We start from the raw sequence: 24,270 nt of genomic DNA, 5'->3' as shown, positions 1-24,270 counted from the left end.
TGTCCCGGTAAAATATGCCGGTCAATGTTACATGTAATGACCAATGTACGGGTAATAATACGAGGTTTAGTTGGACGAAGGCAGGTTTGGTTTTGGTTTGGTTTATTTTGTTTAACGTCCTATTAACAGCTAAGGTCATTTAAGGACGGCCTCCCGTGCGTGCGACATGCATGCGTGTGGTGAGTGCGTATGTGTGTTTTGGAAGGCTGCGGTATGTTCGTGTTAAGTCTCCTTGTGATAGGCCGGAACTTTTGCCGATTTATAGTGCTACCTCACTGAAGCATACTGCCGAAGAAACCCAGCAGCACACCCCACCCGGTCACATTATACTGACAACGGGCGAACCAGTCGTCCCGAAGGCAGACCATAGCGCTTATAGAGCAGCTTTGAATAAGAATGTGTCTTGTATTCATGTTAAAGATGATGAAAACAATGAACATATAGAGAAATATCATTGTGAAATTGTATCCGCGATATTCAAATCGTCAATAGAATCCATACCAATTTACAAACGTGACTTAAACCCATACAGGAATGACCAGTTAGCTGTTTATCATGGTAATACGAGACTGATTAGTCTAAGATGGATTACTTGAGGTAGACCAAGAGGTGTGAACTCCGACAGTTTCAAAGAGGACAATTTCATGAATAACGATTTTAGGAAAAACCTTAGACAGGCTTTTGATAATTATATGTCTGGCCAGTTATCGGAGATCGATCAATCAAGTGAAACAGATAAACAAATGTTTGGTATCTATCTAGAAATAAGTCGAGAAAGCAGCGAAATTCTCAAACGGAGGTTACATCTAATAGTGAAACGTTTAGAGATCTTAAGATCATAGTAAATAAATGGGCAACCCATTTTGAAAATATTTTCAAGAACGATTCCATTAGTTAAAATTTCGAGTAAAGTAAGAGAGATTGATGGCATATGAGTTGGCCCCCGTAAGACAGTTACCCCCGGACGACAGTTCCCCCGGACGACAGTTCCCCCGTAAGACAGTTACCCCCGGACGACAGTTCCCCCGGACGACAGTTCCCCCGGACTTCCCCCGGACGACAGTTCCCCCGGACGACAGTTCCCCCGGACGACAGTTTCCCCGGATTCCCCCGGACGACAGTTTCCCCGGACGACAGTTCCCCCGGATGACAGTTACCCCCGGACGACAGTTCCCCCGGACGACAGTTCCCCCGGACGACAGTTCCCCCGGACGACAGTTCCCCCGGACGACAGGTCCCCCGGACGACAGTTCCCCCGGACGACAGGTCTCCCGGACGACAGGTCCCCCGGACGACAGTTCTAGCTAATACTATAAAAGTCTGTATGATTAGTTACTGGTCTAGGGTTTTAAGTAAGAAAATAGTAAATTTATGTATATATTGTACAGTAGAAACATTGAACATAACGTTATCAGTCCATGGCTAACATATATTAGAAATGTTTTAAATCAATGTGGTTTAGGTTACATATTGGAAGTCCGGGGTACTATACATTTAATCACATCTGGTTTGTTTTTGTTTAACGTCCTATTAACAGCCAGGGTCATTTAAGGACATGCCAGGTTTTAGAGGTGGAGGAAAGCCAGAGTACCTGGAGAAAAACCACCGGCCTACGGTCAGTATCTGGCAACTGCCCCACGTAGGTTTCGAACTCGCAACTCAGAGGTGGAGGGCTAGTGATAAAGTATCGGGACACCTTAACCACTCTGACCCCAGAGGTGGAGGGCTAGTGATAAAGTGTCGGGACACCTTAACCACCCGGCCACCGCGGCCCCTATTTTATTTATTTAATCACAGATTGGTTAACGTTAACAAATAGATTTTAAACGACCAGTACATTAAAAAGTGGAAAAAACGATGTTTTCAGTTCTTCTAAGTGTGTATGTTATAAAATAATGAGGAAACCTTAGAGAATGTCCATGAACAGCTAGATGATAGAGACCGGACTACACTCTGTAAATCTAGAACAGCTGACCATCAATTTATCATTCAAACAGGAAGGTCGAATAATGGTGCACGAGAAGATAGAATTTGCACATATGGTAAAGAATGGAAAGGTTGGAGACGAGTTTGACTATTTATTACATGTAATCAACTTAACAGTAAAATAACGGAGATTATTTCTAAAAATGTGTAAATTCATGCGATTTATATTTTCTCACTGTTTATCCTCCATAATAAGTTTATAAATGTATCTAAATGTTCAACTGTTATATTATAATTATTGTGTGTGTATATGTAATGTTGATTCTCTATGTACGTGAAGAGAATGAAATAAAACTGAAGCTGATGGTGTCTAAATTGTTCCATTGCCAAGCTATAGTGTAAAAACGTCTAGGACAAATGATCTGATTTCAAACAATTTAAACTGACATAGTAATCATTTTACACTGATATCAACTTGTTCCTTTTGATATGATTGTTTACCTGTACAGGTATTGTATGGAGTGATTGATCACCTGTATATACATTGTATGGAGTGATTGATCACCTGTATATACATTGTATGGAGTGATTGATCACCTGTACATACCTTGTATGGAGTGATTGATCACCTATATATACATTGTATGGAGTGATTGATCACCTATATATACATTGTATGGAGTTATTGATCACCTATATATACATTGTATGTAGTAATTGATCACCTGTACATACATTGTATGTAGTAATTGATCACCTGTACATACATTGTATGTAGTAATTGATCACCTGTATATACATTGTATGGAGTGATTGTTTACCTGTACATACATTGTATGGAGTGATTGTCTACCTGTATATACATTGTATTGAATGATTTTTACCAGATATTGTGTGGAGTAATTTTCTACCTGTAAATGCATTGTATGCAGTGATTGCTGACACGAACAAACATTGTATGGATTGATTGTTTTACATGTATATTAATTGTATGGAGTGTTTTTTTTCCTGTACAGGTATTGTTCGGAGTGATTGTTTATCTGTATATACATTGTATGGAGTGATTGTTCACATGTACATACATTGTATGGAGTGATTGTTTACCTATTTAAACATTGTATGTAGTAATTGTCTAACTGTACATACATTGTATGGAGTGATTGTTTAACAGTTATTGTATGGAGTGATTGTTTATCTGAACAGGCATTGTTTTCTGTAATTGTTATGGTTTTAATTATTTATTTTTCTTAGCGTATCGTAGAGTTGGGAACCATTGCGTGGCGTGTATGTCCGGACCCTGGTCAATCTTGACCTTCGGTGTGTTTGTCCTCCTCTTGATCCTGGTCTCTCTGGTCAACGGTTTTAATGTGTCAGTTTGTACCAAGGTCAGTCTCACCTCTAACGTCACATCTTACACCTCTCTCCTAAAACATTTCTCCACTCACCTCACACCTCACATCTCTCACGTCACACCTCAAACCTCACACCTCATGCCTCACTCCTGTCATATCACTCTCCTCATCTCACACCTTTCACCTCATATCACACCTCACACTGCACACTTCTCAGATCACATCTAATACCTCACACCTCTCACCTCACACCTCTCATGTCACACCTCACAACTCACACCTCTCATGTCACACCTCACACCTCCAACCTCACAACTCACACCTCTCACTGATCACTTCTCGGGTCACATCTCTCACCTCTCACCTCACACCTCTCATGTCATACCTCACACCTCTCATGTCACACCTCACACCTCTCACCGCACACTTCTCACGTCACACCTCTCACCTCACACCTCTCATGTCACACCTCACAACTCACACCTCACACCTCTCATGTCACACCTCACACCTCTAACCTCACAACTCACACCTCTCACTGATCACTTCTCATGTCACACCTCTCACCTCTTACCACACACCTTACTCCCCATACCTCACTTCTCACACCTCACACTTCTCACGTCACACCTTACACCTCTCACCGCACACTTCTCAGGTCACACCTTACACTTCTGATGTCACACCTCTCACCTCACACCTCTCACCGCACACCCCTCACCTCACACCTCTAACCTCACAACTCACACCTCTAACCTCACAACTCACACCTCTCACCGCACACCTCTCACCTCACACCTCTCACCGCACACCTCTCACCGCACACTGCACACTTCTCACCTCACACCTCACACCTCTAACCTCTAACCTCACACCTCTCATGTCACACCTCACACCTCTAACCTCACAACTCACACCTCTCACCGCACACTTCTCAGGTCACACCGAAAACTTCTGATGTCACACCTCTCACCTCACACCTCTCACAGCACACCGCACACTTCTAAGGTCACACCACACACCTCTCACCTCACTCTTCTCACGTCACATCTAATACCTCACATTTTTCACCTCACAACTCACGCCTCTCACCGCACATTTCTTAGGTCACACTTCTCACCTCACACCTCTCACCGCACACTTCTCACCTTACACCGCACACTTCTAAGGTCACACCTCACACCTCTCACCGCACACTTCTCACCTTACACCTCACACCTCTCATGTCACACCACACACCTCTCACCTCACTCTTCTCACGTCACATCTAATACCTCACATTTTTCACCTCACAACTCACGCCTCTCACCGCACATTTCTTAGGTCACACTTCTCACCTCACACCTCTCACCGCACACTTCTCACCTTACACCGCACACTTCTAAGGTCACACCTCACACCTCTCACCGCACACTTCTCACCTCACACCTCACACCTCTCATGTCACACCACACACCTCTCACCTCACTCTTCTCACGTCACATCTAATACCTCACATTTTTCACCTCACAACTCACGCCTCTCACCGCACATTTCTTAGGTCACACTTCTCACGTCACACCTCTCACCGCACACTTCTCACGTAAATCACACATATACTTTTCAACACATACATCTCCTAAGCTGAAACATTAAAGATAAAAGTTTTTTTTCAGATTTTGTGAGTTTCTCGACATATTTATTCATCCATATTGTGGCTGTTCAATACAAAGCGATACTTTTCGTTATGTAAACCGTGGGGCGAAATATTGAAAATCTCCGTTATGTAACCCTGCAGGGCGAAATAATAAAATCTGCTTGCTGTAACCCCACGGGGTTAAATTATTGTGATTATAATGCGATATTATGATTATGCCAGTTTTCAGATGACTAATTCACGCAAAATGTTAAACGAGAGAAATGTAATGAAGATCAATGTGGATGTACCCATTCTGTCTATGTCTGACACTGTGTAAATGTATTTGACCTCTTGTTATACTCACAAGCTTGATTGTGTTTGTGTTACAGTCTATCGACAATTAGAGTGGTTAATTTCGAGGCTGCTGCCCTGTCGTGTCGTTTATGTTCCGATATTTGTTTGACCTTTCGAATGAAATCTAAAAACAAATACGGTTAATGGCACGGACGCCTTAGTGCTTTACATACTTCGCTTAATGTCATTTTCTATAAAAGTTATAAACAATCACATCATTCTTATTACACAGATCAAAATTGTGGTGCACTTCTGTCAATTCCTGCTGCTGACGTTCATGCTGAAGATCACATGGCCTTCCCTGATCCCAGAGTCGATGTCCTTGTTGACCTTTGCCCTCTCCAATGCCGACTTCCTAGCGATAAGTAAGAACTGTAGGGTGTCAGACAAGTAGACACACGGGTAGTGTTTCACATATGTTGTCAGTGGTGTTACTAGCGAGTACAATAGATCACTCTCTCAACAAAACTTACGAAAAACGTTAAGTTGTCTGCACTTCCTGTAATAAATGTAAGGAGAATTATAGATGTCCTCTACAACGTCTCTACCTGTCCAATAATACACATGTAGCTCTGTTTATTTCCGGATATCAGGATCCTGTAGGAGGTTTCCTGGAGCATGGCCGTGATACATTGTTGGTCTACTTGTTTGGAGTAAAGTGAAATATTCCATCCGTAGTCTGGATTATTCTTATGGGTATGAATCGTGAAACAGATTATTGACCGCCCCTCCCTCGTATACAGGTTGTTTGCTGGGTTTATCGACCCGTGAACAGTCAGGGTCATATTGAGGTTAGGTCTCCTTGTAGTAGTTGGTGACTACCTCACTGGACAACATAAGAAAGGCCCGTCCCTTGCCATACAGAGCAATTAGGGTAAGGTGTCTTGCTTAAGGACAATACCAAGATAGCACTAACCGGTCCGTTTCTCAGCTTCCCGAGAAACACACACCTCCACGGGTAGGGAGGGTCGAACCACACACCACGGATCTTCATCAGTGGTTAAGTGGTCGGCACCCATTGAGCTATCCTAGTCCCAGGGGAATTGTGGAACATGTTGTGTAAGGTGTACGTCATTTAAAAAGGATCAGCAACGACATGTAAATACTATTGGGGAAGCAGATATGTTACTATGTAGAAACTGAAACATAACAGAGAGAATTGAAATCGCCGAGCTTATCATACAGCTGCTGGTTGTGATGTAAGCAAAAAGTCAAGGGTCCGGATTTCAAATATTAAGCGTATATACATCTGATTGACATAGTCAGCTAATTATTTCGTATCTAAAGACAACACTCCGTCAATATACATTTATGACAACGATTTATTGTTTGGGGCAAGAACTACGGGTTGTGTACTCTTGATTGATCTATTATTATCAATTCTAAATTATTAAAACTAATCCTGGGTTTCGGCAGATTGCCTCTTCCCGAAAATGTCCACACAACTGAGTTACTACCTGACCTGGATGTCTTCATTCCTTTCTCCATTGATCATCATGGTTTTTATGAAGTTTGCCGACAAAAGCATGGTAACGTATTTTGGTGATTTGTAACATATTAATAGTTCATACAATATTTCTCATATAATGTTACTGATAAATAAACAAATGTTATATTACTGACAATGTCATACTACAATGTTACTAACAAGGTCATACTGTAATGTTACTGACAAGGTCATACTATAATGTTACTAACAAGGTCAAACTGTAATGTTACTGACAAGGTCATACTGTAATGTTACTGACAAGGTCATACTACAATGTTACTAACAAGGTCATACTGTAATGTTACTGACAAGGTCATACTACAATGTTACTTACAAGGTCATACTGTAATGTTACTGACAAGGTCATACTGTAATGTTACTGACAAGGTCATACTACAATGTTACCAACAAGGTTATACTGTAATGTTACTGACAAGGTCATACTGTAATGTTACTAACAAGGTTATACTGTAATGTTACTGACAAGGTCATACTGTAATGTTACCGACAAGGTCATACTGTAATGTTACTGACAAGGTCAAACTGTAATGTTACCGACAAGGTCATACTGTAATGTTACTGACAAGGTCATACTGTAATGTTACTGACAAGGTCATACTGTAATGTTACTGACAAGGTCATACTGTAATGTTACTGACAAGGTCATTCTTTAATGTTACTGACAAGGTCATTCTTTAATGTTACTGACAAGGTCATACTGTAATGTTACTGACAAGGTCATACAGTAATGTTACTAACAAGGTCATACTGTAATGTTACTGACAAGGTCATACTGTAATGTTACTGACAAGGTCATACTGTAATGTTACTGACAAGGTTATACTGTAATGTTACTAACAAGGTCATTCTTTAATGTTACTGACAAGGTCATTCTTTAATGTTACTGACAAGGTCATATGAATAAACACACATTAAAATATGAGATGTGACGTTATAGACAAGGAATGATAAGTGGGCTTTATTTTGTACGACTATCCTACTGACATTTCAACAGTATGACAACAATTTATAGTTGGTTTTCCATTGATCGCAGGGGTTCTGGTTGTCACAGGAGAAGGACCGGAAGCGGAAGGAAAGGCAACAGCGACACCGTTCTATGTTACGGAGGATAACGTTCTATTTACTGGTGGCTACATACCTGCCCGTAACGCTGTTCGCTGCTCAGAGTAATAGTTGTTCTCACAACGCCTTTACGGTAACTAACTAATTTAGGGTAACTATCTATCTGGCTATAATCAGTTGTGAGTAAGTACACATGAACTACAAATCTTCAGACTATGTACTCTAAAATAACGAAGTACAGCATTCTAGACTTTCTCTGTAGGTGTTTGTGATGGACACATCGAAGAATGTCTTCCTACACGACCAGAGTCTGGATTGTGATACGTTTGGTATGTCGGTAAGTCATTGTTTAAAACTGCAATTATAATAACAGCTGTGAATACCTCATTTTGAATATGAATTTAGTACTAGGTAAGATAATTTACTTAAAGTTAAGATAATTTATCTATAGGTAAGAGACTTTAGTTATAGGTAAGATGCTTTAGTTATAGGTAAGATACTTTAGTTTTAGATAATATACTTTAGTTATAGGTGAGATACTTTAGTAATAGATAAGCTGATTTAGTTAAATGCTGAATAATTTAATTATCGGTAAGATACTTTAACTAAAGGTAAGATGATTTAGTTATATGCAAGATAATTAATGAAAGGTAAGATAATCTATTTATGAATAAGATAATCGAATTATGGGTAATTACTGGTTAAAGGCAAGATGATTTAGTTATAGGTAAATATTTAATGAAAGGAAACATAATTGAGTTATAGGTAGGAAAATTAATGAAATGTAAGATAATCTATTTAAAGGTAAGATAATCTATTTAAAGGTAAGATAATCGAATTACGGGTAAGATAATCTATTTATAGGTAAGATAATCTACTTATAGGTAAGATAATCGAATTACGGGTAAGATAATCTATTTATAGGTAAGATAATCGAATTACGGGTAAGATAATCTATTTATAGGTAAGATAATCGAATTACGGGTAAGATACTAAGTCATAGGCAAGATGATTTAGTTATAGTTAAACAATTAATGAAAGGTAAGATAATCTTGTTATAGGTAAGGTAATCTTGTTATAGGTAAGATAATCTTGTTATAGGTAAGGTAATTTAGTTATAGATGAGATAATTTAGAAATAGATAAGATAATTTTGTTACAGATAAGATAATTTAGTTAAAGGTAGGTTAGTTTTTTTCTGCAAAAGAAAAACACCCTGAAACAATAACACATGTTTTATCGGGCTGTGATAATGTATACAATCTGGTAGAAAAGTTTAGAATAAACATTTATACAAAATAACTTGGCTTAAGATTTGATAAACACAATAATTCCTATTTGGTAAACACATAAATAAATACATGAAATTCAACTCGGATAACTTGATATCACTGATTATAAAGCAATATATTTACAAAAATGTTGTATGTCTTGTGTAAATAATTATGAAAATGAATTAAAAATATATTTAAAAAAAGGTTAATTTAGTTATAGGTAAGATAGTTTAGTTAAATGTTAGATAATTTAGTGATGAGTAGTATGATTTAGTAAGAGGTTAAGAGGTAACTGAATTATCTTACCTTTAACTAAATAATCCTACCTAAATGTTAATGTAGTTACCTTGAATAAATCATATTATCTATAATAATTTAATAATCCTACCCATAACTAAATCCTACCGGTCTTTACCTGTACTGAGGTACAGGGAAGTTGGGATTTCCAAGAATACAATTTCGTGAGTAATAACCAGTTATAATGTATGCCCATGTTAACGATGTTTCACATCGATACAAGGTCGATGATTTTAAAGCAAGTGAAGACGTTGGTGGTTCCAACCATGGTAATAGGCCTAGTTCTCATGTTTGATTTTAGTCATTGATTTTCATCTCAGGTAGAATAAAAAGGACGAGTGTTACTCGTATCACATTGCGTACAACATATAAAAAATTGTAAATTTATCAGGTGTTCGTTTGGAATCCGGACAGGAGTGTGTGTCGTGGTGTGCAGTCTTAGTCACGTCAATGTTTGCATTACAGACGCTCCAGTTCGTGGCCATTCTCTCAATGCTCTACGCCGTGGCTTTCCCTCTGGCCATCATCCTGTTCTCGCTGATACAACGGAAGTGGTCCCTCCTGGAAGACTCGCGCCAAAAGCACGGGTTAGATACAGAGAAAGGATAATTAATGTTCGATTTTGTCTTCGTCTCAAATAACCAAAAGAACACGACAAAAGAAAACCAATATGTGTTTATGTCCCATGTTTCCGCTTCAAAAGAACACAATTACTGATGGCTTTCAACATATCATAACAGGGGCAAAATTCAAATAACTATGTCGTTTGAACTTGCTTAACTTTAAAACGATTATAGCTGTGACTTATATTTTGGCACGCATTGCCTTGAATATAATAACTAATACTAATGACGGCTTCCGAGTATGGTACAGTTTCGGTTAGTCCGAATTTTCTGACGATCTTACTTCATAGAGCTTGAAAGGCGATATTAACATCAGAACCCTTCGAATTAAGCTTCGGTGTGTATAGTGTCACAAGATCAGTTACCTATTCGTTTATGCGGACAAACTGCTTTGTCCGTTTTTAAACTTAATATTTCAATATTTTGGCATGTAAAAAGCCTCGAAAGTCTTTGACAAAGCTCGTCTGTAATTAACACAAAATCATCAGGTCCTCTTTATTCTTTCAACGAACAACTCCGGTCCAACGATGAAAAAACGGATCTGCTTCTAGCTAATGCTAATGGATACTATTTTCGGGTCTATATATGTAAGGTTAAGGTGAAAGATAATTACACATAAAGTTTCAAGTTCATAAGTCATTTAGGCGTGTAACTATTGTGTTTTAGGTGTGTCTATGAGTCGTACAAGTCTCGCTACTGTTTTTGGGAAGCCATTCCGATGTTTCGGAAAATATTCTGCATCGCCATGACGGAGACGAACGTCATAAGGTGAGTTTAGGAGATAAAACAATAATTGTAAAACGTCATAAGGTGAGTTTAGGAGATAAAACAATAATCATAAAACGTCATAAGGTGAGTTTAGGAGACAAAACAATAATTATAAAACGTCATAAGGTGAGTTTAGGAGACAAAACAATAATTAAAAAACGTCAGATTATGTCCGGACGTTTCGTCCCAGAGACATATGGAATTAACTCCCAAACTACGGTCTGTTGGACTCGGAACGTGTACCTGAGGGTTGGTGTGTGTGATACCTTTTTTTCCACAATATTAGGATAAGCGATTAAATATTTCAATCTGTCCCTTCTTGCTCAAATAATGTTTCAATGTCAAGCCACATAAAAATTACAAAACAAAAAAAAAAAAAAAAAAATTGTATTAGGGATTTGATATCAAAATGATATTTGAAAATTTAATCTGTAATACATGTAGTTTCCTCCTGAGCTCCTGTTTGGAGTGAGTTGCTCGACACCATTTTATGTTGTGGTCCGAGTATCGATTCTCATACAGGTAATATATAATCTGTGTTACTGTAATAGTACAGCATCAGCATCTCATTACATTGATAGAAACATTATTTCATAACTTTTAATCAGAATCACTTAATTTTTTGTATCAACATTTCAAAAGGCACACAGACATATATATATATATATATCACAAATATTTCGAAATTTACGGAAATCTATCTCATTCTCATCTGGACAGTTCTTTGTGTCGACTGTAGGAGTATACACGGAAGCCGACGGTGTGACCCGGGTGTAGAGAGACTTTAGTATCCATGGCCCTTTGTGATCATAACCTATCCAGATATCTGTCCGTCGCGTGATGTCGCGTGATGTCGCTATGATTTGAAACGGGTTTCAGCACTAATATCGATCAAACTTTGCAAAAATAAAGATTGATGCCACTGTGGGATAAAAAGTGTTGTTTTTGTGTCTGACTTACAGGCCAAATTGTACCGGTATATCAGGCGAGAATCGTCCCATTTATCTGTCTGTATGATTTATAATAATCTGGCGTCCACTCTTCCAGACGATAACGGTAACTGCCCGAGACAATCTTGTTTTTTCATTGTCACAATAAAATGTATAGAATTGTCATACAAAATAAATCCCCACCGGTATCTTAGAACACTGCTATAAAATGGCTTATCTTTTTACTCATGTCTGACTTTGAACTATTATTTTATTCTCCCTGTCCACAAAATAATGGCGTTGTGTGTCCAGTGTCAACTCATAAAGCCCATGGTTGTGATTTACAGCTTTGTATGCCGAAGTTTGGTACCCAAAGTCTGTCCAAAAGTCTGGCCCATAAAGTCTGACCTACAAAGTCTGACCCACAAAGTCTGTCCCAGAACCTCTGTCACACAAAGCATGTCCCACAAAGTCTGTACCAGAACCTCTGTCACACAAAGCATGTCCCACAAAGTCTGTACCAGAACCTCTGTCACACAAAGCATGTCCCACAAAGTCAGTTTCACAACGTCTGCCACACAGAATCTGTCTCATGTCCGTGTTTTTTTACACACAAAGTCTGTCTCATGTCCTGTTTTGTACACACAAAGTCTGTCTCATGTCCTGTTTTGTACACACAAAGTCTGTCTCATGTCCTGTTTTGTACACACAAAGTCTGTCTCATGTCCTGTTTTGTACACACAAAGTGTGTCGCATGAGAAGGTCGAGATACGGCATCAATGTATTATCTCTCCTCGACTAAAACGCAAAGGAGTAAGGAAATGAAAACATTTTCACTTCCTCGCTTCTTATCTTTGAGGTCGAGAGAGAATAGCAGTGATCACTGGAGAATGTTAACATTACACTATACTACTCCGATGGTACCCATCATGTATACACTGAGTTTTAATAGCTCACAACACTAAATATACAAACGGAAGGTTTTTGCGTCTCCATGTCATGACCTTAATGGCAACTGATTATCGTTTGATTAATCGGCCCTGCGTGATGATTGTACATGTTGCCCTCATTGCATGATCGTAAGAGACGACTACTTTCTATTCTAACTTTCTTATTCCTGATAGCTGTTGAAAGGGCGTTCAATAATATAAAACCAAAGTTAGTCAAACCGTCTTTGATTGACGTGTGATTAACGCAGGTGCAAAGCGTGTCAATCAATCTACCTTTTAGTTCTCGGATCATGAGGTGAAATGTTTTAGGATTGGTACGTTGTGAGGAGTAATGAATTGCGAGCAGAGTAAACATGTGATGACAATGAGTAAACAGGTGATGGCAAAGAACAAACAGCCACGGGGACAGCAGAAAAATACATAAAACATGCCGTTTTAAAGCAATATTTTGCTTATAGATGAATTGTTTGCTTCAGAACACGTCTGTCATAAAATTTGAGTTCGATATACCAGCTTTAAAGAGTGGTTTCACAATGCTCGTACATTATAGCATGAACTTCACAATGCACGTGCACTATAGCATGAACTTCACAATACACGTGCACTATAGCATGAACTTCACAATGCACGTGTACTATAGCATACACTTCACAATGCACGTGTACTATAGCATACACTTCACAATGCACGTGTACTATAGCATGAACTTCACAATGCACGTGTACTATAGCATACACTTCACAATGCACGTGTACTATAGCATACACTTCACAATGCACGTGTACTATAGCATGAACTTCACAATGCACGTGTACTATAGCATACACTTCACAATGCACGTGTTCTTTAGCATGAACTTCACAATACACCTGTAATTTATCAATAACTTCACAATGCACGTGTTCTTTAGCATGAAATTCAAAATGCACGTGTGATAAAGTATGAGATTTAAAATGCACGTATTATAAAGTATAGACTTCAGAAACCATATACACTGTACTCTTAAATACGATCTTCAGATTACACATATGAAAGTTATGGATTTTAAATGACTGTGACCTACACAATACCTCAAACGGTGTTCGTTATAAAATGTATGTAGTGACCGTGGCCGTTAAACCCGTTTTCGTACACTCGACCTTTGCTCGCTATTCAGATCATTTTTGTAGGGAAACTGAACTGGGTTAAATATTTGAAGTTTATAAACCGGACCGAAATACTTGCCCTTTGACCTTGATATTGTTCTTTCTGCATCTATTTACCTATTTATATTCAATGTAAAACTTTTAAGGCCTTAACGTTCAGTTTTCATTTCTAAGTATACTTTGTTATTGGATAATACAACAAAAGAAGGCGATCATTAATCAACATATACCAATATATCTTCTACTGCCAGTTTCAGTATGCGACCTTGACATTCGAAGTTCTGGCGATAATAACTCCTCATTGTCAGGACGGAAGATCAGTTGGAGTTATGGTTGTAACATACAGATCCTAAAACTGTGATATTGATTGTGTGATTATTGTACACGTTCTTAATACAAATAAATGCTGGGTAATGGAATTGTCCTGATTAGTGATGTAACGTGACCTCGATACTTACAGAATTATCTGACATCACATTAGAATTGAAGAGAACATGCAGGGAGATACTGTACCTCCTATCGAGTACAGGAATCGGATCCCAAATAAAATGTGTAGCCTTTCTGAGTTTACTCGAATTCAACCCCATAAATTCAATCCCATGTAAAGCTAGTCTTTTGGGGTCCTAGAATTCAACCCCTGTATAGCTAGACTGGTTCCTGGAATTCAACCCCTGTATAGCTAGAACGGTTCCTGGAATTTAACCCATGTATAGCTGGACTTTTTGATTCCTGGAATTTAAATCCGTGCGTAACTAGACTTTTGGCTCCAGAAATTCAAATCCGTGTATAGCTAGACTTTTGGCTCCAGAAATTCAAATCCGTGTATAGCTAGACTTTTTGCTCCTGCAATCCAAATCCATGTATAGCTAGATTTTGGTTCCTGGAATTCAAACCCATGTATAGCTAGACTTTTGGTCTTCTAGAATTCAACCGGCGTAGAAAGACTTTTTAATTCCTTGAATTCGAACCGGCGTAGCTTGAGTTTTGGTCTTCTGGAATTCAAATCCGTGTATATCTAGACTTTTGTGCTCCTGGAATTCAAAGTGTATAGCTAGACTTTTGGGATCCTGGAATTCAAATCAATGTATAGCTAGACTTTTGGGATCCTGGAATTCAAATCCATGTATAGCTAGACTTTTGACTCATGGAATTCAAACCCATGTATAGCTAGACTTTTGGGCTCCTGGAATTCAAACCCGCGTAGTGTGATTTTTTGGGTTCTTCGAATTAACCATACATAGGTAGGCCTATGATGTTCACAAGACCTCAAACCAAAATGGAAGTAGTGTGTCTAATCGAACTGATAGTCTGTGTTCTCTCCTGCTACATTATCATTAGGGTGTAGGTTGATTAAGAAATAATTAACGATGATTCGTGTATTATTGCAGGATATACAACGAGAACGAGGGTATTTTGCAATTAAATTGATAACGAAGGCCGCAGGCCTGAGTTATTAATTAAAATTGCAAAATATCCGAGTCCGAGTTGTATATCCTGCAACAATACACGAGTCAAAGTTGATTATTTCTATTCTACCATGTACTGTTTAGTTCTGAGATCGACCACTTTCTAATAGAAAAACAGCAAAGAAACCCCGGAAAAACCTTGTAATTTATTTCTTGAGTATTGTATTATTTGTTGATGAAATATACAGGCAATACAGTACTACGATCAAGAGCATCTATCATATGGCATTGATTTTGAAAATTAAAAAAAAAAAGGATAAAAAAAAAAAAAAAAGGGGGGGGGGGGGGGGGGGGGGGGGGGCCTCCGTAGGATTCGAACTCGCGTCGTGATAAAAATATATTGAAAGACTAACCCATTAGCCCACTCGGCTATAGTAACCTTTTATGAAACGGGTGAATATTAGATATTTAAAATTGTAACAGCCGTGACTCACGACCGTGTATTATTGGCACGAGCGTGGGTTATTGGAAAATAATACATGGTTTTAAACCAATCAAAACTGGCGTTACATAGCAAACATGGTAGAATCAAGCATAACATCAATATTCCGAATGCCCGATACTCTGACGATCCGATTATCCGAACATCTGATATTCCGAAAAGTTCTCATTCTCTAGTGGTACTCTAGCCTTAATTAGAGCACTTTCTTGCTGATAAAACAGATTGTCAGACGGCACCTAACTCACACGTCTCGATCAGGTGTGGTGTTTGTGTAGTTCAGTTTATTTTTCATGTGGACCGATTCCACGTAAAAGCATATCAAATGAATATCACAAGAGAACATTGAGAAATGAGTTTTTGAACGTTAGAAGTGATTTACAGGAACGTTTCCGTGCAAACTTTATTCTTTCCTTCCAAACTAGTTTCTTTTTTATTTCAGTAGCGCCATTTCACTACATTTTCACATGTATGAAATTCAATCGAAAGGGGTCAGCCAGCAATGTTTGAATTCAGTCATCTTCACTACACGGCTCAGAAAAAAGCCCCTGCGATATGTTGGCAACAGGATTGCCGATTAAGTGAGCGATACTAACCTACTGGACATTTTTGTTTTTCTATAAAAGTGTATATCGGTGATGAGCAGGTTAATATTTACACGTCCTTCTGTGTTTTCAGCATATCTGTACAAGTTATAATCCAGATGGTCATGACCGGGGGATACCTTCTAAGTCTCATTGTCTTACGACCGTACAGGTAAGGTGATATAAAGTGAATGATGATGGCAGGTCTAAAGATTTTCCTACAGCATAAGTCTGCATGTACTGAGAGGAGAGAGTTTAGTTCACTGTCTATAAAGAGTTTAGGTTTGGGTCTGGATGGGGAGTGTTTAGGTCTCGTTCTATAAAGAGTTTAGGGTTGCGTCTGGATGGGGAGTGTTTAGGTCTCGTTCTATAAAGAGTTTAGGGTTGGGTCTGGATGGGGAGTGTTTAGGGTTGGGTCTGGATGGGGAGTGTTGAGTTCACTGTCTATAGAGAGTTTATGGTTGGGTCTGGATGGGGAGTGTTTAGGTCACGTTCTATAGAGAGTTTAGGGTTGGGTCTGGATGGGGAGTGTTTAGGTCTCGTTCTATAAAGAGTTTAGGGTTGGGTCTGGATGGGGAGTGTTTAGGTCTCGTTCTATAAAGAGTTTAGGGTTGGGTCTGGATGGGGAGTGTTTAGGTCATGTTCTATAAAGAGTTTAGGGTTGGGTCTGGATGGGGAGTGTTTAGGTCACGTTCTATAGAGAGTTTAGGGTTGGGTCTGGATGGGGAGTGTTTAGGTCTCGTTCTATAGAGAGTTTAGGGTTGGGTCTGGATGGGGAGTGTTTAGGTTACGTTCTATAAAGAGTTTAGGGTTGGGTCTGGATGGGGAGTGTTTAGGTCTCGTTCTATAAAGAGTTTAGGGTTGGGTCTGGATGGGGAGTGTTTAGGTCTCGTTCTATAAAGAGTTTAGGGTTGGGTCTGGATGGGGAGTGTTTAGGTCACGTTCTATAGAGAGTTTAGGGTTGGGTCTGGATGGGGAGTGTTTAGGTCACGTTCTATAGAGAGTTTAGGGTTGGGTCTGGATGGGGAGTGTTTAGGTCACGTTCTATAGAGAGTTTAGGGTTGGGTCTGGATGGGGAGTGTTTAGGTCTCGTTCTATAGAGAGTTTAGGGTTGGGTCTGGATGGGGAGTGTTTAGGTCTCGTTCTATAGAGAGTTTAGGGTTGGGTCTGGATGGGGAGTGTTTAGGTCTCGTTCTATAGAGAGTTTAGGGTTGGGTCTGGATGGGGAGTGTTTAGGTCTCGTTCTATAGAGAGTTTAGGGTTGGGTCTGGATGGGGAGTGTTTAGGTCTCGTTCTATAGAGAGTTTAGGGTTGGGTCTGGATGGGGAGTGTTTAGGTCTCGTTCTATAGAGAGTTTAGGGTTGGGTCTGGAGGGGAGTGTTGAGTTCACTGTCTATAGAGAGTTTAGGGTTGGGTCTGGATGGGGAGTGTTTAGGTCATGTTCTATAGAGAGTTTAGGGTTGGGTCTGGATGGGAGTGTTGAGTTCACTGTCTATAGAGAGTTTAGGGTTGGGTCTGGATGGGGAGTGTTTAGGTCATGTTCTATAGAGAGTTTAGGGTTGGGTCTGGATGGGGAGTGTTTAGGTCACGTTCTATAGAGAGTTTAGGGTTGGGTCTGGATGGGGAGTGTTTAGGTCATGTTCTATAAAGAGTTTAGGGTTGGGTCTGGATGGGGAGTGTTTAGGTCACGTTCTATAGAGAGTTTAGGGTTGGGTCTGGATGGGGAGTGTTTAGGTCACGTTCTATAAAGAGTTTAGGGTTGGGTCTGGAGGGGAGTGTTGAGTTCACTGTCTATAGAGAGTTTAGGGTTGGGTCTGGATGGGGAGTGTTTAGGTCACGTTCTATAGAGAGTTTAGGGTTGGGTCTGGATGGGGAGTGTTTAGGTCACGTTCTATAGAGAGTTTAGGGTTGGGTCTGGAGGGGAGTGTTGAGTTCACTGTCTATAGAGAGTTTAGGGTTGGGTCTGGATGGGGAGTGTATAGGTCACGTTCTATAGAGAGTTTAGGGTTGGGTCTGGATGGGGAGTGTTTAGGTCACGTTCTATAGAGAGTTTGGGGTTGGGTCTGGAGGGGGAGTGTTTAGGTCTCGTTCTATAAAGAGTTCGGGGTTAGGTCTGGATGGGGAGTGTTTAGGTCTCGTTCTATAGAGAGTTTAGGGTTGGGTCTGGATGGGGAGTGTTTAGGTCTCGTTCTATAGAGAGTTTAGGGTTGGGTCTGGATGGGGAGTGTTTAGGTCTCGTTCTATAGAGAGTTTAGGGTTGGGTCTGGATGGGGAGTGTTTAGGTCTCGTTCTATAGAGAGTTTGGGGTTGGGTCTGGATGGGGAGTGTTTAGGTCACGTTCTATAGAGAGTTTAGGTTTGGGTCTGGAGGGGGAGTGTTTAGGTCACGTTCTATAGAGAGTTTAGGGTTGGGTCTGGATGGGGAGTGTTTAGGTCACGTTCTATAGAGAGTTTAGGGTTGGGTCTGGAGGGGGAGTGTAGGTCACGTTCTATAGAGAGTTTAGGTTTGGGTCTAGATGGGGAGTGTTTAGGTCTCGTTCTATAGAGAGTTTAGGGTTGGGTCTGGAGGGGGAGTGTTTAGGTCTCGTTCTATAGAGAGTTTAGGGTTGGGTCTGGAGGGGGAGTGTAGGTCACGTTCTATAAAGAGTTTAGGGTTGGGTCTGGATGGGGAGTGTTTAGGTTACGTTCTATAGAGAGTTTAGGGTTGGGTCTGGATGGGGAGTGTTTAGGTCTCGTTCTATAGAGAGTTTAGGGTTGGGTCTGGATGGGGAGTGTTTAGGTCTCGTTCTATAAAGAGTTTAGGGTTGGGTCTGGATGGGGAGTGTTTAAGTCTCGTTCTATAAAGAGTTTGGGGTTGGGTCTGGAGAGAGATCAGGTGATGGACATTTTAACTGTTTTCTGGTCTGTCGATGACACACGGCATGCAAATCTAAGTCCAGTTAACATCACGTTCTTGATACGAGAATCGAGATATTGACATCACAAATGTATTAACACACTTATGCGTATCAAAAACCCATCCTATAGAAATTGGATAGATCTTATGGATACTTTGGTTGTTAACATGAGAATTTACTTTTGCGTCAGCAGTCGACGTCTTTCATTTATATTGTAATATCAGAAGAAAGCATTTGTAGGGAATGACTAGAGCGACACGATCATCATTCAGCTTGTACAGATTTATTTTATTGTAAAGGTATTAATGATGTTGGGTACTAAGCTAGTTTTGTTGTCAATATCTAAATGATGTTTGGTATTAAGCCTTTTTTCTTGTCAAGATCTAAATGATGTTTGGTATTAAGCCTTTTTTCTTGTCAAGATCTAAATGATGTTTGGTATTAAGCCTTTTTTCTTGTCAATATCTAAATGATGTTTGGTATTAAGCCTTTTTTCTTGTCAATATCTAAATGATGTTTGGTATTAAGCCTTTTTTCTTGTCAATATCTAAATGATGTTTGGTATCAAGCCTTTTTTCTTGTCAATATCTAAATGATGTTTGGTATCAAGCCTTTTTTCTTGTCAATATCTAAATGATGTTTGGTATCAAGCCTTTTTTCTTGTCAATATCTAAATGATGTTTGGTATCAAGCCTTTTTTCTTGTCAATATCTAAATTATGTTTGGTATTAAACCTGTTTTGTTCTCCCGATCTTAATGATATGACATTATATATATACATGAACGGCTTGATATAGAGGAGTATAAAACTCTAATATAACAATGTCATAATTCTCGTGATCATTTCTACTCTGTTTCACCACAGCTCATGCCGTTGGGAGATAGACGGGATGAATATCAATCTCATGCTCGACGTAAGTAGTGCTATACCTAATATAAAATGGACCTTCCAATTGAATTTGTCAGAAATAAGACAGCCATTTATACTTCAAGCTACCGTACACTCATTCCTAATGCCCCTTCGTCTGCGGTTTAAAACCAACTACTGTTTGAAGCCGAAGAAATTGTATTTTTTGACAAATGAACACCATTACCCAGGTTTATGTGAGTATTAGCCGTCTGCTATCCTTCTTTCTTAGGTGACAGCCAATCTCGTGGTGGGTATTCTGCAGGCCATTGCCTTGCTGGAGCGTAGAGAAGTGTACGTACCGGAAATGACGTATATATTCCTCATGGGTCTGGTGATCGTTCTCGTCCTGGCTGTGGGATTGCTTCTTTTCATACCCAAGGAGCTTAAAGTTATCAAGGTAAACACTATATATACCGAAACGTCAATTCAATACACAGGGCGCTAACCCAACCAAAGTTACCGAGGTAACACTGTATACCGAAACGTCAATTCAATACACAGGGGACTGACCCAACCAAAGTTACCGAGGTAAACATTGTATACCAAAACGTCAATTCAATACACAGGGGACTGACCCAACCAAAGTTACCGAGGTAACACTGTATACCGAAACGTCAATTCAATACACAGGGGACTGACCCAACCAAAGTTACCGAGGTAACACTGTATACCAAAACGTCAATTCAATACACAGGGGACTGACCCAACCAAAGTTACCGAGGTAACACTGTATACCAAAACGTCAATTCAATACATAGGGCGCTGACCCAACCAAAGTTACCGAGGTAAACATTGTAGAATCTATACCGAAACGTCAATTCAATACACAGGTTGCTGACCCAACCAAAGTTACCGAGGTAAAAACACTGTATACCGAAACGTCAATTCAATACACAGGGGACTGACCCAACCAAAGTAACCGAGGTAAACATTGTATACCAAAACGTCAATTCAATACACAGGTTGCTGACCCAACCAAAGTTTCCGAGGTAAAAACACTGTATACCAAAACGTCAATTCAATACACAGGACGCTGACCGAAAAACATCTCCTTCTCTTTAACTCGTTTAGCTTGTCGCCTTAGAGTTCATATTAGCGTACTAGGTATTTTTCTGTTTCAACCCGTCTGCTGTGGCCCATCTATCGCTGTGCATTCGTGAACGTTAGTTTATATACAACGATCTAGTGAAGTGATACACGTGTATCCTACTACAGAACGTTGAATTACACGTCGACGTCATCACGTGATTTTTACACACGTGCATCCTATCAGACCTTAAGCTATACGTCGTTGTCACGTACTTTGTACAGCTACCTCTACCAATCATTGCCGATCTCGGCGAGGACCAAATAATTCCTGCGGGAATAAATTAACTATCGCTAATTTCTACGATAAATTCCTTCCGCAAAGTATTTGTTATTTTGTAATATGATTTATGCTTTTATATGGTCGAAAACGTATGTGTGAGATAAATAGATCACAGGAGAAAACACGTTAATATCATAGACAATGTCCTGCTTTCATTACGCTTGCTGCCTGGTTTGTATGAGGGGAGGTAACTCGTATTTTTTGCGACATTGGAAAGTCACCGTGTGGGTTAATTTATAAACTGGCCTGTCTTATACTGTTTTTAGACTCACATTTTTCAATTGACAATCAATAAGTGTAATATCCGGTTGTTTCTCTAGTTGATACTTTAAATGAGAGTAGAATACTTCTGATTGGTTCTGACGTCATTTCCAAGAAAAACAAAAAATGACCATGCTGGTTGAGCTGGACGAAGTGATTATGAGATGAAACCTAGCTCGTTTCTGTACAAGATACAATTTGTATTCTGATAGTAATAAAATAAAGTTGTCTGATTTAAAGCAGTCAATAGTGAAGTGATTGTACATGTATATGTAACGGATAAGGTAGTTCCATTCATCGGTAACAAACAATACATTTCCAAGACAAGTTTCTTCTAGCGAAAGTTTTCAAAGATAAAACATATAATCATGATACAGATGAATTGATATGTGGAGATAAAAATGCATTCAGTTGAATGAAAGACCTTGAAAACACAGGGAAAATATGTGGGACAGTTATTTACGGGGAATCTTGCAGAGAATCGCGATGTGGTCTCAGGAAATGTTACGGACATTTTAAAACCCAAGATCTACCTATCTAAGTATTTAACTTCATCATAGTATGCCAATTTAGTGAGCTTTAAAAAAGCAATTCTGGAACCTTCAGTAGACCATTAACGCAACATTGGCCTTTTCAATGGCAATCATCACATTCCTGAAATTGTCATGATAATCACGAGTAAAACATTCAGGAATGCACAATTACTTAAAGAAAAACAAAACTGTTTTATTATATCCTGCCATTTTATATTCATACACTACTTGCTTTTCTCCTTTATCTCGACCCCACGTGTACAGCACCTATGCGTTGTCTTGGGACTTTGATTTCTACACGTGTATCCTTTCAGGCCTAAAATTACGCGTATTCACGAGGTATGATTTCCAACACAACTATTAGGTCACAGTTGACACAATTTTCTCGGCAGGCGATTGAAGATGACGAAAATTATTTTCAGTTCCATCTCAGGGAAGTAACTAGTTATCGGATAGGATTCTGATCGTCAGCATGATTATAACGAAATACTCTCATAGAATGATGAATCAGTGATATATTTTTTATTATAAGCATCAGTAATGACAAGGTCCAAATTGGCTAGCTCTACAAAAGTATAAACTGAAGCGTCTACAGCGACACATCAACATGGTGATTATGTTTTAGCTTTAGTACAGTTCTGCTGGAGCTCTGTGGTACGCTCAACCAGCGCCGCGGATATCCGTCGATCATTCATTTCAATCGCCTCGTAGGATGTGAGAGGTACTTGATAGACGAGCAATGTCCTCAAGAGTCTGGGAAGTACGTCATGCTGGTATACCCAGGCCTTAGACTTTCCTGGAAATCCCACTTTCTGTATTGAAGGAACTGTGAGAACACTTGCCGAGGTCATTTGCTGGCTTCTCTGTGACGGTCGATATGTCCTCAACCGATCTAAACTTCTCCCCCTCGCCATTCCTGATTTCAGCACGTGACTTCTAGACTTGGATGATTTTAATCTCATGCATGCCCATGAAATTACTTTTTCTAGATCTCTTAGAGTCCACCTCCCTTTTACCATAGTCCCTGTTGCCTTGGTCATGTCGTCCATGGAAGCCATGGTTGGTGGTTTTCGGATTCCAACCGCCATGTAAGGGCTTCTGCTCATCTTCTGAACCGCTTTCACTATCATGTTGATGGCTGCTGCAATGAGTATCACCGATATCATGCATCTGGTGACGATCCCGACTTCTAGTCTCTGCCAAGCTGTCGTATAGTCGCTGACAGTGATGCATCTCGAAGCTGCCAAAGTAGTCTTTAAGAGACTACTTACTGCATGATGTGCAACTACATTGTATTTATTGAAAAAAAACAACAAAAAAACCAAATTTTTAATCTCTATATGATTTAATCAGCCATGACATGTTTTTAGTGTTATATAATGTACACATAACAATATATCAGGAAAAGATCCCTTTCGGCCCTGGTAAATTCTATGCTAATTCAATTCTTATAAGGATATATTGAGAGCCTTCCGTTGAACATGTTTGTTTGGTACTTTGTTCATGAACAATCATTTTTGTTTTACAGCTTACATTTGATCAATTGAAGTATATATATGTATACACTGACTATCTGTTTTCAATTAAATTCTAAATAACCAGAATAATAATATATATATGCACGTGGACTTTTGGTCAATGTGGTCAATGTCTGTCATTTTCCGAGTGCCATATATTTTGTATACGTTCATAATAATCAAATAATTGCTGTGAATGTACTATGTGTGTGCGATGTACGAATGAGTAATGTCCCTTTGACTGTTGTATTTGTTTTTGTCAGTAATTTACAAAATATCGATCTATTACTTTAGCCACCGTAGGAGAGAATTTATATAGACTTTGCCAGTGATTTGATCCTATTGACTTAAATCATCTTTGTCAATAAAATTTGTTGAAATGAAATGAAAATCTCTCAGTGTTAACTCAAGCAACTGTTGAGGATCTATAAGAGTTTGATCACTTTTGTTCTCCTTGCCTCTTGATGATCTGAGCTAGTACGCTGGTG

At 39.3% G+C, this 24,270-nt stretch overlaps 1 protein-coding gene across 1 annotated transcript in view; it reads left to right on the top strand.

Annotated features, from left to right (window-relative positions):
* The window catches only part of LOC117325043, a 47,428-nt gene that overhangs the window by 19,215 nt on the left and 3,943 nt on the right, over positions 1 to 24,270 (top strand). The window contains exons 3-12 of the mRNA XM_033880959.1: positions 3,178 to 3,311; positions 5,483 to 5,615; positions 6,667 to 6,779; positions 7,794 to 7,955; positions 8,085 to 8,159; positions 9,858 to 9,979; positions 10,682 to 10,783; positions 16,391 to 16,468; positions 20,058 to 20,106; positions 20,332 to 20,499. Of these exons, the coding sequence (XP_033736850.1) occupies positions 3,178 to 3,311; positions 5,483 to 5,615; positions 6,667 to 6,779; positions 7,794 to 7,955; positions 8,085 to 8,159; positions 9,858 to 9,979; positions 10,682 to 10,783; positions 16,391 to 16,468; positions 20,058 to 20,106; positions 20,332 to 20,499 (1,136 nt within the window). The remainder of the gene's footprint in view (positions 1 to 3,177; positions 3,312 to 5,482; positions 5,616 to 6,666; positions 6,780 to 7,793; positions 7,956 to 8,084; positions 8,160 to 9,857; positions 9,980 to 10,681; positions 10,784 to 16,390; positions 16,469 to 20,057; positions 20,107 to 20,331; positions 20,500 to 24,270) is intronic.

Source organism: Pecten maximus, chromosome 4 (assembly GCF_902652985.1).
Source record: "Pecten maximus chromosome 4, xPecMax1.1, whole genome shotgun sequence".
Taxonomy (NCBI): Eukaryota; Metazoa; Mollusca; class Bivalvia; order Pectinida; family Pectinidae; genus Pecten; species Pecten maximus.
The sequence above is the reverse complement of the archived record's forward strand: the minus strand, read 5'-3'. Positions and strand labels throughout refer to the sequence as shown.